At 35.6% G+C, this 19468-nt stretch overlaps 1 protein-coding gene across 1 annotated transcript; it reads left to right on the top strand.

Annotated features, from left to right (window-relative positions):
• The first annotated feature begins 761 nt into the window (after positions 1-761).
• On the top strand, positions 762-11635 carry LOC128861056 (protein commissureless 2). The gene is made up of 2 exons (XM_054098945.1): positions 762-1651; positions 10511-11635. The coding sequence occupies exons 1-2, from the start codon at positions 1168-1170 to the stop codon at positions 11080-11082; spliced, it is 1056 nt and encodes a 351-aa protein (XP_053954920.1). The 5' UTR covers positions 762-1167; the 3' UTR covers positions 11083-11635.
• The last annotated feature ends 7833 nt before the right edge of the window (positions 11636-19468 follow it).

The following is a 19468-nucleotide window of genomic DNA, read 5'->3' as shown; positions in this document are numbered from 1 at the left end:
CAACACATGGTGTCTGCGTGTTAGTAGCTACCTAAATGCATAAGTATGTACATACTACTTATAAAAATATATGCATAAGAAACGGAATAATAGAACATTTCCCATCCATCCAACCGTCCATTCATCCACAAGGAAATGATAGAAGAAGAGCAGAAGAATGGATAGATATTCTAGCTGATGTTCGTTGGTGCGTAACCGAGCGGCAAATGAGCAAGAACAGACGGTAATACTCGCACGGCAAGGAAAGTGGCAGACGGTGGTGGAGCAGGGGTATGCATGTTGCACAGCGGAAAGAGCAGTTAAACTGACAGAAATCCATTTTCAGAAGAAAATTAGGTCTTTGTTATAAATTCAGCGTCACGAATAAAATGAAAAGCAATGCCTAAAAGACACGCCACAAATGGTGAGGAAAGCTGGGGAATTGACAAAAAACAGGTAGCCGGTTGCTGTACTCACGGCACTGCTGATCGATTGTGAGTTCAAAGAGCGCATGAGCAATCGTGCAATAGTTTGTGGAGAGCAAATGCTCGCCCAATCCGATTATGTGCTGCTAGAAATCTATTACAAAATGTTTTCATGCTGATAACGCAATTGAAAAATACTCAAACTGCTGTGGCAGATCATTGGCAAGCTGGAATACGGAGCGCCTCTCCTCGAGCAGCGCAATGAGAGTTTGGCGCATAGTTGCGTTTGTGTGCTGCATTTGTGTTTCTTGTAACAGGCCAGAGAGCCGTACATTATGGATGCATATTTACGGTGTGGAAAACAGTTTAAATAGAGATTGCGTTAGTTACGGACGTATTCGCCAGTGTAACGCGCAGTGAAATAAAATGTGCTGAGAAAAGTCGTAAAGTCAATTTATAACACGAAAGCAATTTAACAAAGGAGAAGCAAATAAAATATTTACAAAGTATCTGAGATATGAAAAAGCCTTGAATGCACGAAAATACTTCTGGAGAAAGTTAATAAACCACTCTGATAAAGTAATTACACAAAAGAAATAATTAATAAATTACAAAAAGAAAAACCGAAAGTACACAAAACGCAATTCATTTACACTTTGTTGTGAGTAAATGCAGTAAAGTGAAGTCGGCGACCTAAGAAAGTGATATTGTCCCCTACTGCAGACGTAGCTTTTTTTTTGCCGTAAGCCGTATAAACGCGAATATGGATGGTCTGACACGCTCATTGAATTTCGAACTGCCACACGAATTCCCACCTTTGGATGGGTACGCGCAGCAAATACTCGAAGGCAGTAAAACAAGCATAACTGCCACGCCCACAGTGTCCACACTAGATATTTCTTCAACTACGATTAGTCCATCAAGTGAAATTTTGCAAAGAATTGGCGCTACCCTACTTAATTCTATACAATTGAGAAAATACATTAAAATCGATAATTCACCGGGTGTGGATAGTTCGGTTGGAGAGGAAAAAAGTATGGATTTGTTTCGCATGTCCCCACCGAATCACGTCGTTATCGATTCATCTGGTATTGACGCCATGGATGAGCTCCAACGCCAAGTGGAGTACGACAAGTTTATGAATGAAGTGTGGATTGGAATTGTGCTAACACTGATTCTCATCTCGATGGTGTTCTGCATTTGCTCGTGCTTCCTGTACCATCAGTTCCGGACATGGAAGAGTAATTGTGAGTAGATATTTGTTTATGAAGTGGTTGTGAAAAGGAAATTGAATAGTTGGGAATATTTGTATTTGAATAGAGGACTAATTAGTTCCGCGTGTGCAGGGAAAGTGATGAAAATGGGTATTGTAACAAAAAGTTTGGGAGATGGAATTGAATGAAATAAAGTTAGATTCAATAAAAGGAAATAAGATAAAGAAAAATAAATTAAAAAACCAGAAATTAAATAAACCTGAGTAAAATAAAAATAAACATTTCAATTAAATTAAATGGTAAAATATATAAAATTGATTAAAGCGCAATGGAATAGAAAACAGAAATAAATAAAAAAAGAAAGAAATAAATTAAAATAAAATAACATGAAATAAAACACTGAAATTCAAAGTCTAAGTAAACAAAAAAATGCGCAAACATGAAATGAAATAAAAACCAAAAATAAAAAAATAAATAAAAAAGAGAGAAAGAAGTTTAAATATATTAAAATAAAGGGAAATGAAATAAAAAAATATATAAACAAAAATATTATTACAACAAAATAAAATAAAAACGAAAAGAATCAAAGAAAATAAATATTAAATCAAATTAAAAATAAAATAAATGCGAGTAAAATAAAAATAAATTAATTAAATAAAATGAAATTGAATAAAGTAATATGAAAAAAATAATAGAGAAATAAATGCATTAAAATGAAATAAAATAAAGTAAAACCAAATGAAACAATAAAATATAAAAAATAAGTAAACAAGAAAATGTATTAAAAAGGAATGAAATCAAAAAGCAAAACAACAAAAAATAAAATATTAAATATGCAACAATATTTAAAAAATGTAAACTTAAAGAATTAAAAAATAAATAAATCCGAATAAAATAAAAATAAATATATATTTAAAATAATATTATATAAATAAACTAGCAAACCCGGCCCGCTTTGCTGGGCACATTAAAATAGAATAGATATGGTTTAGAACAGAAAAGATATGGTTTTCATATTATTTATTTCTTTATTCTTTATTCAAGCGCTTTGGCATAAACAATATTTTTTGTTTTTCTATTTGTTTTTGAGTAAATATATAATGTTGTTGGCTTCCCAACACGTGAACAGCCAACGTATAGTTGACCATGGGTGAATACTGGTTCTTCTAAATTAATCCCGCATATTTCTAAAGTTTGCCCTTGTGATTTATTAATAGTTATTGCAAATGCTAAACGAATGGGCAGTTGCAAACGCTTGAATTCAAATGGCAATTCAGGTGGAATCATTAGAATTCTCGGTATTAGAACGTCTTCATTCTTGAATTTGCCAATTAAAATAGGTGCTTCGATAACATTATTCATCAATCGTTTGACTACAAGTCTAGTTCCGTTACATAATTTTGGATGTTTAATATTCCGAAGAATAATAATGGTTGCACCAAATTTTAATTGCAAATAATGTGGCGGAAATCCAGATATATCCAATGAATTCAAAAATTCGGTTGGATAGTTAACTACTTGATCTTGGTCGATAATTGTGTCAACAGACCGGTATACAACAGCATCACCAGGTATTTTATCCAAGATATCTGCATTTATCTCGTTAACATCTTTATTCGTACCTGCTAATATAGCTCGTTCACTTAGCCAATTGTGATTCCTGTAATTTTGTGTTATGTCGGGAAAAACCTTTTGCACCAAATCGGCCTTTGATTCTGCTATTTGACAAAAATGATCTGGAAATTTAAATAAGCCATTATTATCAATAGGAATTCGTCCATTGCCAATTTGTTACAAATGCTTTGAAAAAACTTCAGTACTTGAATCATTTTGGAGTTGAACGCGAACATTTGTGTTTAGTGTTAATTTCGTCACATATCGCCACAAATTAGATGCTTTCAAGCACGCATTCAATTCATCAGCTGGGGTTGATCGCGGAATAACGGGTAACGTTTGTCTGAAATCACCAGTTAATAAAATCAATACATTTCCAAATAAACGTTGATTTTCACGCAAGTCTTTCAATGTACGAATAAGTGCCTCTAACGATTTTTTGTGCGCCATTGTACATTCATCCCAAATGATGTTTTTACATTGTTGGAGTACCCTTGCCATTCCACTTCTTTTGCAAATATTGCATGTTGGTTCTTCATTAACTTATTATTTTATTTTGTTGTGATTTTCTTAAATCATCTCTTTTCTTCTGGAAATTGTTGACAATTTGCATGATAAGACTATTTATTTTTTCATCAAAGTTACGCATTTTTCGTGCTCTTCTTTTGTATCCTTTAACAATTTCTTTTGTTTTTTCATTTTTTTTACCATTTCTTTCACTCATGGTGTATCGTAGCTTATCGCATATGAACCGAAAAAATAAATCCACTAAATTTGATGAAAACTTACATTAATTAATTCCAATTTACCACGTGAAAATTCCTAAATGTATAAGAAAAATATATTGATAACACTTGAACATATTGAACATAACCAAAAAGCACGTGGGCGATTGTCAATTGAAAAAATAACCAAACATGTATTCACTAAGTGTTCGGGAAAAATTTCTTTTTTCTTTTTTTTTTTTGAAATATATAAATGGATAATGGTTATAAAAGCTCCAATGCTTAATAAAACACTGAAATTGAAACGAAAAATTCATTGTGCAAAGACGCCGTGTCCACGTTTGGCATATATTTCGAGACCCTAGTCATCAATAGGTATGAAAATTACCCTGTATTAAAGCACTTATCAACAGCTTTCATTTGATACCCATATTGTACGTACACATCCAAAGGTTACCCGGATCCACGTTTTGACCTATATCTCGAGACCCTATCCACCAATAGGTATCCAAACTATACGGAAACCATCTTCAATACCTACTTAACAATGTGTGTAAGTTTGGATTAATTCGGTGCAAAGACACGGTCGGTTAGCGAGCTCACACGAAAAGTTGACTTTATTTTATATATAAGATGAAATGAAATAAAATAATAAACAAAAATAAATAAATTTATTAAAATGATTTAAAATTAAACAAAGTAATTATTCACAAAAAAAATTAATTAATTAAATAATTAAAAAAGTAGTGAACATAAATGAATATAAAATAAAACGAAATGAAGTAACAAACATAAAAAAAGAAAAAAAATTTAAACGAAATGCATTCAAATTGAACAAGTAAAAAAATAAAGCGAAATAAAGTCAAATGCATTAATATTCAATAAAATAAAACAAATGTATTATAAAATAAAACCAAAATGATGTATGAAATAATAAATTAAATTAAAACTATATTTAAATTAAATAAAATTTTACCTAAATTAAATCAAATAAGCCAAATAAAATTTTCACTAAATTCAACCAAATAAACGTAAAATAAAATGAAATGATAAGGGACGAAATACAACGCAAAAAAAAGAAATTTTAAAAATAATAAATTAAATTGAATAATATAAAAATTAAACTTTATTTTAATTAAATACTATTGTAAGTACATTAAATCAAATAAATGTAAAACAAAACGATATAATGTAAGATGAAATAAGAAAATTACAAATTAAATAAAATAATATAAAATTAAAACTATATTTTAATTAAATAAAATTTTACCTAAATTAAATCAAACAAAACTAGTAAAGTTTACTTAAGCCTTACATCTGTTTATTTACTTTTTTTTATTAAATAGCGCCTTGTCATTGTCCTAGAAGCAAAGAACGTTCTTCAATTGTATGCCGCTCTGAACAGCAGTGCCTTTTCTATAACAGCATCAGGCCGATAGCCCCAGCAGCTAGGTGCCTTACTACAGTAATGCAATTATTTGTAATTATATTCCATATAATTAAATAAATAAATATATATCTAATAGCAGAAATATGCCGGTGGGCTTGCCATTGTCTAGTAAATCATTTAACATTGAAGGCACAGCTCGAACTCAGGCCTTACAGCCGATATATCACACGCAAATACCCACTGCTACGGCTGTCTTCTTCTTCTTGTTCATTTTGAGCTTAAATCCGAAAATATGTATTTATTAATATGCGCTTGTGTATACTCACCAATTTGAACGCAGGTTGATTACATTGTTGTATTCGTATCTCACCTTGAGCCACAGCACCAAACAGCAAGCAACGCCAACCTACTAATTTTAGAGAATTCATATTCGTGCTTGCCCAACTGCAATTGGCATATTGATAATGCCAATATTTATGTTTACTTTATGCGGTTAGCTGCTTGCACTTTCATACATAGTTGCAAACGCCTTCCTCGAGTCTCTTAAACGTACATACGAACACGTGTGTGTTTGCATTTTCATTCAGCTGTGCCTATTTGGCGACGATTTCTCAACATACTTACACCATTCAAGCGCACATATTATATTTGGCTATAAGCCATAGACACATTGTAGATATGTGTGAGTGTTTATATGTATACAAACATAACTATTTTTACAATATGCTTTACCATTTTTCGTGCGCGCAAATGCGATTTTTATAATACCGTTTGAATAATAAATGCAAAATTTATACGAAATGGTCAAAAGTGAAATTAACTCAGTAAATTTAGGTCAGTTTATTAGGTAAAGTGAGACGTGACGACTAACAAGTTCTTGCCAATTGTTTAAAGTGCATTTGTACATATGTATATGTATTTATATGTATGTATGTGTATGTATATGTATGTATGCCAGTTAAGATTAAAATTCGACTAATGATTTGGTTTACGACACTTGATAATGGGACGTTAACTAGTTATTGATTGCGATATTTGTTTTTATGTTTTATATTGTTCTGTTTTTTTTTTATTTTTGGTTTCGATGTTTATGATTCCTTATTTTTATTTTTGTGTTTTTTTCTTCTTATCACCTTTTGACTACAACACATATTGAAGCACGTGACTAACACAAAAAAATCAGTGACTTATATTATAAGCCTAGATAAGGCGGATAATTACACCAAAACTTTTCACTACTGCCAATAATCTCATATAAAAAGTTACTATCAATTAATCAGTAATTAAAAACATCTTTATTATTCGTTTCAAAGAAATAGAAACGACTGACGCGCTTTATTAAATTGGGGCACAATCGCGTAAGCGGCTATCGCGCCAATCAAGAAGAAGAAGATTTCGGAATAAATCTGATTGGAGTTCATAAGACTAAAAGTAATGATGAATTGAATGAAATGTATCATAACAAAAACAAGTTATTAAGTAAAAATTTCAACAACTGCATCAGCAAAAAAAAAACAAAAAAGAACAAATTAATAACTATCTTAGCAACTCACAATAACTTTGCCATACTTCTCTCAACGTCACGAACTATACTTTTCTCAACTATCCTTTGCCGATTTCATTGCCGCTCTAGCAATTAATTATTATTATTATCCTTGGCTGATTGCAATATGCTCGTTCAAAGCGGTAACACTCGGCCGGCATAGCCCTCAAACATGCTAAAAGATATGCTTAACATGATGAAAAGGTATATTTTCCCCGTTTGGTTCCTGAAAAGAAAGATATGCAGCTTTAAAGTTGCCAAACAAATGGTCGCTTGATCTGGTCTTATGATCATATGAGCACATCATCACATGATTGGCGTATATTCACTTAGTTCCCTAAGTTTTTTGAGGTATACATATACATATAAGTATGTACATTTGTGCTGATACACTGTTCTCTAATTTGCCTCAAATTGGAAAGATATATTCCTTTGAAGTTGCATTGAAATGAACGTTAAACCGCATTATATGATTTCACCATGTAATCTTACCACATTATCTCATCATATGATCTCATCCCATGATCTCATCATATGGTCTTACCACATAATCTCATCATTTGATCTCATCATATGATCTTATCACATAATCTCATCATATGCTTGATATACTTCATATGATATTAATTGCATTTATGTGTTTGATATCGTTATATGCCAAACGAAAATCTATTATTGTGAATGAATTGCACCCAATAGAAGATATATTAGGTAAATGATGCGATCATATGATGTGATCTCACAATCATTTCATGACAAGTTCATAGACAAAACTATTTCGAGAGAAATAAATATTACTAACGCATTCAGCAAGCTCAGCATTCTTAGATATCTTTGGGAGCTATGTGCACGAAATCATGGGTATCTCAATTAAAACTTACCGTAGTTATATGAAAGACATGTGTGCTGATCATGTGATCAGATAAAATGATCACTTCATGACAAATTATCTACTTTTCATGTACAGTTAATTTGAAGTATTTTGGAGCTCAAAATAAAGTTTTCAGCATTTTCGCTACTTCTCATAATTTCTATATTATTTTGAGTGCTGAAGAGAATGTTTTGCTACGTGTATTTCCTCTTACAAAAATCCACCGTGCGAAGTCGGCATAAAACTGTAGATCCTCCATTTGTAAAAAAGCATCAAGACGTACACCACAAATAGGAGGAAAAGCTAGGGCAAATACCCAATAAAGAAGGGTGCAAGCGCCAATTATTCATTTGTACCTTGTTCAAAAAGTTCCCGTATTATATTCGGAAAATTCAAAATACAAGTTCCTTCCTCAAAAATAATATTATCACGTTCAAAGTACAACCCACCAATAGCAACGCACTTATGCCAGCGTTTGAACCAGCTCGCAAAACATTGCTGGAACTCTATAAGTATTTCTGGTATGGCCATCAGAGCCATCTTCGATTTGTGCATTACTTCCTTTCGCTCTTAAAACGCGTTCCCCATAGTAGGGTTTTGACTCGATCAAACCGAAAAAAATCGCAGGGAGCGATATCAGTTGACTTCGATGGCTTTTGGATGCTATTCGTTTCGGTCTTGGTCAAAAATTCAGGGATAATGATAGGGTGCGTTATCATGGTTCAAAATCCAAGAGTTGTTTTTCCACAAAACCTTTCTTTTTTGGCGAATTGCTTCACGTAAGCGTCTCATAATGGCAAAATAATAGTTCTTCTGAACTCTCAGACCTTCTGGCCGAAATTCGTGGTGCACAATACCTTTGTAATCTATAAAAACTGAGAGCATCGCTTTCTTTGTTGACTGAAAACGAAAGGGTTTTTCTAGTCTTGGTTCATTCAGAGCTCTCCACTCACTCGCCTGATGTCAATTCACGCGTCTTTGGTGATATCAACGAGGTCCCTTTTTTGCTGGAAATTTAGTTGCTTTAGGACCTACTTTGCAGCAATACGACGCAAACCGAAATCATCAACTAAATGCCCTGAATGGATCCATAAGCAGTGTTCAAGTCCACTGCCACTTCTCTGATGGTAAATTTGTTATTAATCAACTTTTCACTTTATTGATGTTTTCATCAGTTTTCTATGTCGACGACCTGCCACTACGTTCGTCTTCCTCGATGGACTCACGACCTCTGTTGGAGCGTTCTTGCCACTCGTACCCCAAGCTATTTTCTTTAGGGTATCCCAAAACATTTTCCCAACATTTCTAAGGATTCCGCATCATTGAATCAATTTTTAACGCAAAATTTAATACAAACTCGTTGTTGTAAATTCAAATCCGTTTTAAAGCTGTAAAAATTCGAAATAAGTGTATGGATAGATTAACTCAAGACGGCGTAACTTTTGCAAATGTCACAGAATGGCGGTACAATTTTTGTCGGAATGTTAACCACAGGTAATTGTGGCCGACTCTCAACGCTAAACGCATAGAATCTCTGCTAAGCCGAAATATTCACAGTCTTAGCACACTGATTTCAGTTATAACGGGACATTGTCTAATCGGCAGGCACGCCCAGAGGATGGGTGTGCAAACACATTACTTCTGCAGAAGCTGTCTAGATGACGGAGAGGGGAAACGATGTCGTGCCTTCTGTGCCATCGTGCTTCTCTATCTAGACGTAGGTTTCCTAGGCAGAACATTATCTAATGAATCGGAAAATCTCAGAAAATCAGAGATATTCTAAAATTTCTGATAAGTGCACACTAGTTTTAGGAGAGATAAGGAAAAGTTCCGCACGCGGCATCACAATGCGCTATGAGCCTGCGTGTGTCCCACAGGACAACCGATTCAACCTTACCTAAACTAATCACAGATGTGGCTACCTAACAAAAACACAAAACAGAACTCAAATCAGTTGGCTTAGAGCGTCAGCTGGCGGTTGATCCGGAAGCTTTTTAATCAAGGTGGTGCATAAGCGTTTTGTAACAAATTTACATGAAAGGGCATATAAAAAAAAATAAGAATCTCATTTTTTAGCCATAGAATAAAGTCAAGGGGTAGCATCAAGAAAAAACAAAACATTTTTCTTGAGTCAGGGCGGCAAAATTCATTAATGTACATATTTATTTATTGATAACTCGAACTGGGTTTTTTTTGTTCAATAACAAAAGCTGCCAAACATTGATAAAGCGTTCCTTGACTTTTGACTACGTCACTAACTGGCTGATGTCAAATCTAAAGCTCTATGTTTATTTTCACTTTTATTATTTTTTTGTTTTTGTGATTTGGTTGCTCTTTAACGGTAAAGTGAGCTCAAGGTTATCAGCAAATTTCATATTGCTACTGTGCACTATCATTGCGAGTTCACCCGTAGACGTATACAAATTTGCATATTCACAGCTTACGCAGATTAATTCATTAAAAATTTGCTAATTATTATTATTTTTGTTTTTGCTTTTTTTTTTGATTCTTCAGATTTTTTTCAACTCTTCGAGTATAAACTTCAAAGTATTCAAAATGTTACATACAAATCAAAACAGAATTCGTTAGAATGCCGTTATGGTTTTCCCCATAAATGTTGAAATGTTGCTACTTGTCATAACTTTTTTGAAATTAGTCCCTGATTCCTTTATATAAAAAACTAAAAAAATTTTTTACTATTAAAATTTGCCAACTTATTTCACCTTCATCCTTCTTTTCCTACTTGCAGATCACAGTACCGTCACGCAATCGCGCGACACGCTCGACAATGAAACTACTAAAATGCATCCCGATTTCGAAGATCCCGTGCCCGACTATACACTCGTATCAGGGCTGCCTTCATACGAAGCTGCACTTGAGTTGCTCAATAAGTCCCCACAATCCTGCCTCGTTGTGCATCCCAGCGTCTTTAGCATATTTCATGCAAATGAAAAAGTCTCAAATGAGCAACAACAAAAGCCTCCACAATCACCTCAGTCACAACTCGTCGAAGTGACGACACCATTGCTGTCACAGCAAACAACCACGCCAGCGGGCATAGTAATGGCCGGTGGTAAGGCTTACGCGGTTTTGCCAACTTATGAGGAGGCCGCCAATGTCTATCACAACCTGTTGGGTTCAACAAATGTCACATTGACAGATGTCAGTGAGAAGTCAGCTGCCGCATCCACAGAACAAGCGAAAGAAAAGCATACAAGCCTATCAACATCAAACTCCGTGGCAACAGTAACGGAAACAACAACAACAATAGCAATGCAGCCAAGAGTGGCAACACCAACAGCATCATTCAGTGAAGTCTGATTGGCGCATAAAAACTAGCTGCTGCCCGACAACAGAAGACTTGAGAAGTTCCGCAATTGTCAGTGCAGTGACACTTAAGTATAGAAGTTTGACAGTTTGCGAACTGTTGAAACACAACTGTGATATTGTTTAAATAGTTGAATGTTGTTGGACTTAGTTTTATTATATTTATTTACATACCTACGTAGACTCAAACATTAAGTGTGTATGTGCTAGATTTTTATGCAGGACAAAAATGTAATTATTGGAGAAATTAAAAGCTAGAGAAGTTGTCTTTGCCGCGCATGCTTTCTCGAAACTGCTGTGAATCCTACGCACAACTGCTTGTTTGATTTAAAAATTAGGTAGGCTTAGTTACCAGTTTCGAATCACAGTTTTTACTATGTATTTGTAAGTTAAATTAGAAATTTTTGTAAATAGAACTCGACTGTGAAACAAATACTTTTAGATATGTAAATACGTATGTATGTAGATTTATATTTTGTAGGAAATCATACCATGCATTTATTTATTTTTATAGTTTTAAATTTATACGAATTCCTTAAATAAATTATGAAAAAAATTTCGAAAATGATTGCGTTTTTCTTCTATACTGAGGGGAAATACCACTGTGAACGCATGAAAATTAAGTGATTTTCATGAATTTTTTTTTATAAGTAGGGATGATTATTTGAGGATGGGACAAATTATAATTTATTTAACATATATTCAACTATACTGACACAACTTTTTATTAAAAAATATTAAAAATTACAATTGTTATTAATGTTATTGCATAATATAATTGGAGTTTTCAGTGACAGTCAGGCTGCAGTGAAGACCCTGGAGAACGCGAAGCAAACCTCAAAGATTGTTCAAGAATGTTAGAAGAAGCTTAATTCTTCCAAACGTGGGTCAGCGTTTCCCCCACAAGGGGGAATCAGTTCAGCAGGAATCATGAATTGGATCAGCGATTATGTAGGCAATCTACATAAAGAGCGACGGTCCGGTCTAGAACGCTGCAGAATGCAAAGTGTTTTCTGAAAAGTCCGAAGAGAAAACTGTTAAACTTTCTACTAAAACTTGGAGGGAAAGACATTCGGTTGATGGTCGGCATCATTACAGGACACAACCCATGGGGTCAGCATATGACCACCATTGGAATCATCGAGGACCCGGTATGCCTGCCATGCTTGGAGGAGGCGGATAGCACTGAGCACTTTCTCTGTGAGTGTCCTGCCTTTGCTAGAGCACGGCTACGAGTTCCGATGTCATGAAAATGAGTAATATTCGTTCTCTAAAACTGGAGGATAGTTACAGATTTGCCAAAGAATCTGGAAAATTCTCACAGGACTAACTATCTCTATCTCTGTCTCTATTCTTTCCTATCTCTTTCTCTGATACTTTTCTCCTTCCCTCCTTGACTATCTACCCCCTTTCCAGAGGTTCCAATACAATGGCCTTTTTAGTCTGAGTGTTTTAGGAGCCACCAAATCTCCTGGTGCTCCTTGGCTCGACCTTTTCAAATTTCAATATTAATGCAATGACGCCAGAATAAACTGATGCACCCTGATGACCACGATACAGTGGTGAAAAATCATCTGAAAGCAAAAAAGCAAAAAAATTCCTAATCTATACATCAATGGCTATCGTTGTGCGTGGCGGTTCTTTCTTTTACCTTTTCTGAGAAAATGGTGCAGGTTTGAAAAATGAATTTGTGTTTTTACCCTTTTTCTGTTTTCGAAAGGCTTGAAAAAATATTAATTTTTCAAATTAAAAAAAACGGCTATGTACGACTGTAGCCAATACATGTACAAAAATTAAAATCGGTTCCTAAGTCTTCGAGAAATCGACGCCACCGTGTTCAGAAAAGTCGTTTCGAAAAAAACGCGTTTAAAGTTTTCATTGGCCGTTGTAACTCACTACCTACACTTATTGTGTTGGGTATAACTTTAGAAGACCGAAGAAAGCGAATTTTTCAGAATTTTTTCTGAGAAAACTTTTAAATTTATTGATCTAAAAATTTGTATACATATTATGTTATATTTTAACTGTATTTTAAGACTATTATTTGAAAAGGAGCTACAGCTGATTTCCAGGAGTTCCTCTCAAAAAAGACGTTTTACGGTGGCTACTATATCTCTGAACTGGATCCTCTGAAATTAAAAAACCAAACAGATCTCGTTGAAGTAATGTTAAATCTAATAATAAATCGCATGCAACTTCGAAAATATCCTCCAGAACTATATTAAATTTTCTGTATGTATTTTTAAATATATGTACATTAAGAAAAAAAATTGATTTTTTGAAAATTCTAACTGTAGTACGACACTTGGTCTTCTTCTTATTGATTGGTGCGATAACATCTTAAGCGATTTTGGCCGAGTTTAACCAAACGCGCCAGTCGTTTCTTGAAATGAAGCCAAGTTCTTCTCCACCTGATCTTTCCAACGCAAAGGAGGCCTTCTTCTGCTACCACCAGTTGATACCGCATCCATCCATTCGCACGACATGACCCAGCCAACGTTGCTGCTGGATCTTTATTCGCTGCGCTATGTCTATGTCATCATAAAGCTCATACAGCTCATCGTTTCATCGCCTGTGATATTCGCCGTTGCCAACGTGCAAAGGTCCAAAAATCTTACGCAGAATCTTTCTCTCAAACACTCCAAGTGTCGCTTCATCCATGTTTCTGCGCCATACGTTAGGACGGGTATGATGAGAGTCTTGTAGAGTGTTTGTTTTGTTCGTCGAGAGAGGCTTTACCACTGAATTGCCTACTTAGTCCAAAGTAGCACTTGTTGGCAAGAGAGATTCTGACATTATTATAGGTGTTAATTTTGGTTCCTAAATATACGAAGTCTTTTACAACCTCGAAATTATATCTGTCAATAGTGACGTGGATGCCGACACGCGAGTGCGCCGACTGTTTGTTTGAAGACAGTAGGTACTTCGTTTTGTCCTCGTTCACCACCACACCCATTCACTTTGCCTCTTTATCCAGTTTAAAGGGGACAGAACTAACAGCGATGATGTCAATATCATCGGCATACGCCAACAACTGTACGCTCTTATAAAATATTGTGCCTGAGCGATTAAGTTATGCGGCTCGTACGATCCCCTCCAACATAAGGTTAAAGAAGTCACACGACAGCGAGTCACCCTGTCTGAAACCTCGTTTGGTATCAAACGGCTCGGTCCCTCGGCGCTGTTGATGTTGAGCCGTATCAGTTTTGTGGGGATACCAAATTCAGACATCGCGGCAAATAGGTAATTTCTTTGCGTACTGTCGAATGCAGCTTTGAAATCGACGAAAAGATGGTGTGTGTCGATTCTCCTTTAAGACTTGACGTATTGTAAATATTTGGTCGATGGTGGATTTTCCATGACTAAGGCCACACTGATAAGGTCCAATCAGTTGCTTGATGGTGGGCTTCAGTCTTTCACACAATACCCTTGCTAGAACCTTATAGACGATATTTAGAAGACTAATCCCGCGATAGCTATATCTCAACTATGACAGACTTTTCGGGAGAATTTTTGTCCTATTAACAAGAAACTGAGGTTTTATTAAATCGCATTTTTATGCAGCCTCTCAACCTAAAAGAAAAAAAGTTGTGTTTTTTGAGTACCTTTTCATGGCAGAAATGGATTCGGATATGGGCTATTGCCCATCTAGTGGTTATTAGGAGTTTTTTTTTTTTTTTTTTTTTTTATATTTCATGTCCATAGAGTGCGCTACCTCGAAACCACCCGAATGATAGGCCAGCGCAGACCCCACTCGGTATTGCAAGAACGTTGTTCAAGAGTGCAAGATTTTGGCGCACACGATTCCCTTTTAAAATTTTTTTCTCTAAGCTGCTTAAGAGTGGCAATCGTATTTTATCTGAACACAAGCAAATGCTGAGTCAATAAAGAAGAAAATAAAACCAAAACGCTGCAACAATGTTATATTCCATTACTTAGGAATAGTCCAGACCTTTTCTTAGTGATGCCTAAGTAAATTATTACCACAAATCAAATGCTGGCAGAATAAATTGGCCTGCCCAACTATTTGTAAATATACGAGTTTTGTTGTTTCTTAATTTATTTTGAAATAATTCGTACAAGCAATTTGAAAATAATTAGGTAAATAACTGTAACTTGTACGTATCTGTTTCTTAGAAGACCAAAAAACAAAAAAAAATTAAAATTTTAATTTTTTAAAAAATAATTTGTTTGTCATTCGAATAGGTTTTCTTTGAATAAACTGAATCGATTATTATTTAGTAATAACGAAAAAACAATCTTTATATGGATAAATTTTGCCCAACTCCGTATACATACACACTTCCATATGCGTTCTTTAATGAACAACTTCAAAAAAAATATTTATGATGGGCGCGCTTCGGTCGTGTAGCCTTTTCCATCGGATGCATACGAATTTACATACATTTACATTTACATAATTACTCAAGATACAAAAAGAGTTTAAGGTGAATTCACTACTAAAATGGAATCAACAAAATAAATGGAGATTTTAACAAAATGCATGTCAAAGACTCAGCCTACCAAGAGCTCTGCAGGTGATGAACGCATGCATGATTACATAGCGCATTTGAACTCGTATACCATGCACATATGTATGTATGTACATATGTGTAGCATGTGAAAATGACATCGTTCTAGAAATTGCTACTTCATTATGTGCATGTTTGTTTTCTTCTTTTCGTTTTAAGTCTTCGATTTATGAAATCTGACCAGACTTGATGGCGATCCGTCAAGGTTGATTATTTCTAATACGCATAAATAATGATGAGATATTTAATTGTAATGCGATAGTAAACAAGAAATCGGCATTTACATATCTGCACAATTCTATATATGTACGTACGTACATTCATTTGCATGTACATATATTTCAACGCACAAACGTGAAGGAGCGTAAGTGAATAGTTGCTCGTAAAAGCGGGTCAGAATTTTCAAGAACTTCGATTTATTGTCTTGCTTTTGCATTTTTTGTAGTACAATATAATATTTCGGAAATATTCTCTGGAAATTTCGAACAAATTTAATCAATAGTTTCTAAGATTTCTGACACTTAGTAAGACACTCGCGGGCCTTCGACGGCCAAGACGAAAGCTTTAAACGCGTTTTTCTCGAAGCAAAAGTGATATGGCAGAGCTAAAGTGTTGAGTGCCATGTTTTCCTGAAATTCTTAGTACAAATTGAGTGCGTCACAGTTTGACGTAAGCCCCAAAGGATGCATGAAAGGGCCCGCCAAAGGCAGTCAGTTTTGAAAAGCTTTTCCGTACGAAAAAATACACTAGGGTTTTTGGCATTAGAGCAACATTCGATGAGGCAGCTAACGAAGGGTTCGAGGCAACAAAAAGTAAATAATTTATATGCATAGACCATGCGAATCCTAAATCAAATGATATTGCTTGCATTTATGAGTAAAGGTGAGATCCCTCCCTTGTTAGAAATTACAAATTAAAGAGAATTGATGGTGTTTCTGTTCCCAGTGGAAGAACAAAACAAATCACCGACTTTTTTTCTTGGTGGTTGAGGTAGGGTTCAAAATGCCTTCGCACTTACAGCGATCGTCGTCTACTGCGTTGAGTGGTGTGGCCACTAAAACAATCCATCCTCCTCTTCTGGGCAGACACCCCCGTCCCGGGACTGCTTGCTGCATTACTTCGGGAGGGCATAGAAAGGAGTCTATTCCCCTACATCTGGGTTCACCATATTTGTAGCCAGCTTCATGCTATAGGCTCATTATCTTATGTCCTCTTCGCTTTGTTGTACTGTGTCGAAGTCTATTTTTTCCGTAACACGCCTTCAATGTATCTTTTAACCGCATTCCTGCTGTCCTCGAGTTCGAACAATTTGCGAATTATCAATCTACTCTCTCAAAGCATCTCTTTCCACCAGTCATATGTCGCAACTACAGCGTATGTTCGGCGATATCGCTCGGTGCTTCGCAGTATAAGTACCGAGTATGGAGTCCCTTACTTTACCCATGAGGTATAGGTATTTCCGGAAGTATCCGTGGTCCGAGAGGAACTGAGACATGCAGTAGTTTACTTCCCCGAAGTTCCTGTGAGTCCATTTCCACATTGTGTGAATGAGTTTCGCCATCCATCTGCCACTCGATTCAGTGTCCCAAAAGCTTTCCCACCGCTGCATGGTTTGATATCTCCGTTCCATGTATCCACTCGTTGCTGAGCCATGAGGTCACTACGTATCTCCGGGTTGATTACAAAAAACTGCCGCGCCTGTGACAGCGCGTAGGCTGAAGAACTTAGAGTGCCGCTGTTCGTTACACAGCGTCCAGTGCTTTGCGCTTGGTTTTGCAGTTTAGCACAACTCCCTATACTATATTTCGCTGCCGTACAAGAGTATTGTTTCAGTGAACTCAGCTAAATTGTTAATTGTAAACTATGGTGTCCTCTGTGATACAAAAAAACCGAATATTTTAATTTTCCACATTTGCAGATAAAGAAAATGAAAAATTTAGTCGAGCCTGCAAGTTTACTAACACCCATTTTATTTGCGACGGACTCATGTATGGCTCCAACATTGGTGCGATTTGAAGAAAATATTTTGTAAAATTCGACAACCCCATTGTAAATAAAGGGTCTTTCAAAAGTGGCACCTAACTGTCAGTAGTGAATAATTCCTCAACGGTACTTTTCTTTTATGTAATTTTTGACTTTTGTCAAGTAGACAGATGTACATTTTTCCTTATAGTACAACGCGTTAAAATTATTGAAACTTATTATAAACATCGTTAATCTTAAGAAAACCATTTGACAAAATTCGTGATTTTTTTTGGTGGATATAATCGTCCAAATGAGTCGACAATTCAAAGGTTGGTGAAAAATTTAATATTTCAATAGACTGGTTTTATTGAGGATAGAAAAAGTACTGGCAGACCTAAAACTGGATGCTCTGTTGGGAATCCTATGTTGCTGCTGTAGCGCACAGTGTTGCTGAACAACCTTCAACATCGATATATCGACGTTCTCAAGATATAAACATTGACGGATAGCTCGTTTTCACAAGTCTTCCTTCCTACTTTTGTGTACAGCCAGAAAATTGGTAATAGAATTTCTTCCGAAAGCGTCAGTGTTCGGTTTTACTTTCTTTACTTCGCTTTACTCGCTAAATGCAATCGATACCGATTAAAACCACAACAATTAAAGAAAAAGGGTATGTTTTCTTAAAAATAGTTAAAAATCATACAAAAGGCAATCGAAGAATTCAACTGGTGCACTATTTAATTAAAACCAAATCGATTTTGTACATCTAACCGTAATCTCATATGAACAAAATACCCAAAATATTTTGTAGCGATAATTTAAAGTCTTCGCTTAGATTGTTCGCACCGAAAAGCGAGCGATAGGCAAGGTAAACAAAAAAATTGACAGCAGTAACAACAAGTATGTCTTAGGTGTTTGCTAACGGAAATACAATGATTTATGAGAGTTGAAAAACGAAAACATGTAATCAAAACAAAACGAGACGCACTTCAATGACAATGAAAAGTCAAAGTCAAGCGATGGCCATAAATTCACGGATGGCAAGTGAAAGTAAGTACTCGTGCGTATATCCGAAAACTATGTTCGTTTTGTATTGTGACTCTCGGATATTGGTGTGTCACATTCAATCTGATGGGCCCAATCGATCTTTTGATCTTTGGTTGAGCCATCGGTTGAATAAAGTTAACGATTTATTAACAAAAGCTGTGCCAACGAGTCTTACAACAATGGGGAATTTACGGTACTACGTCAGCATCAAGTCATTGAAATCTTTTAATTTTCTGATACCCACAACAAAACAAACGTGGTATGCGAGTGTGTGTGTGCATGCAGCAGTTAAAGCTTGACACGCGTGGTCGCCACAGCGTCTCATCTCCACTCAAAGCAACTCAATTCGATTCCATTCGATACGATTCGATGTTACGGCGGCCGCCGTAGCCGAATGGGTTGGTGCGTGATTACCATTCGGAATTCACAGAGAGGTCGTTGGTTCGAATCTCGGTGAAAGCAAAAGTAATAAAAACATTTTTCTAATAGCGGTCGCCCCTCGGCAGGCAATGGCAAACCTCCGAGTGTAATTCTGCCATGAAAAAGCTCCTCATAAAAATATATATCTGCCGTTCGGAGTCGGCTTGAAACTGTAGGTCCCTCCATTTGTGGAACAACATCAAGACGCACACCACAAATCGGAGGAGGAGCTCGGCCAAACACCTAACAGAAGTGTATGTTTTTTGTATGTGTGTGTGTGTGTGTATGTATGTATGTATGTATGTATGTAAAATATTCAATTGTGACCCGCGCCATGAAAGTGAAACCGGTTCCACGCGCTTCAATATTCGTCCACAACATTCGTCGTTTTGCATTGGCTTCAGCGGACATTTCGG

This window comes from Anastrepha ludens, chromosome 4 (assembly GCF_028408465.1).
Source record: "Anastrepha ludens isolate Willacy chromosome 4, idAnaLude1.1, whole genome shotgun sequence".
Lineage (NCBI taxonomy): Eukaryota > Metazoa > Arthropoda > Insecta > Diptera > Tephritidae > Anastrepha > Anastrepha ludens.
This window is presented reverse-complemented; position numbering and strand designations above follow the sequence as displayed.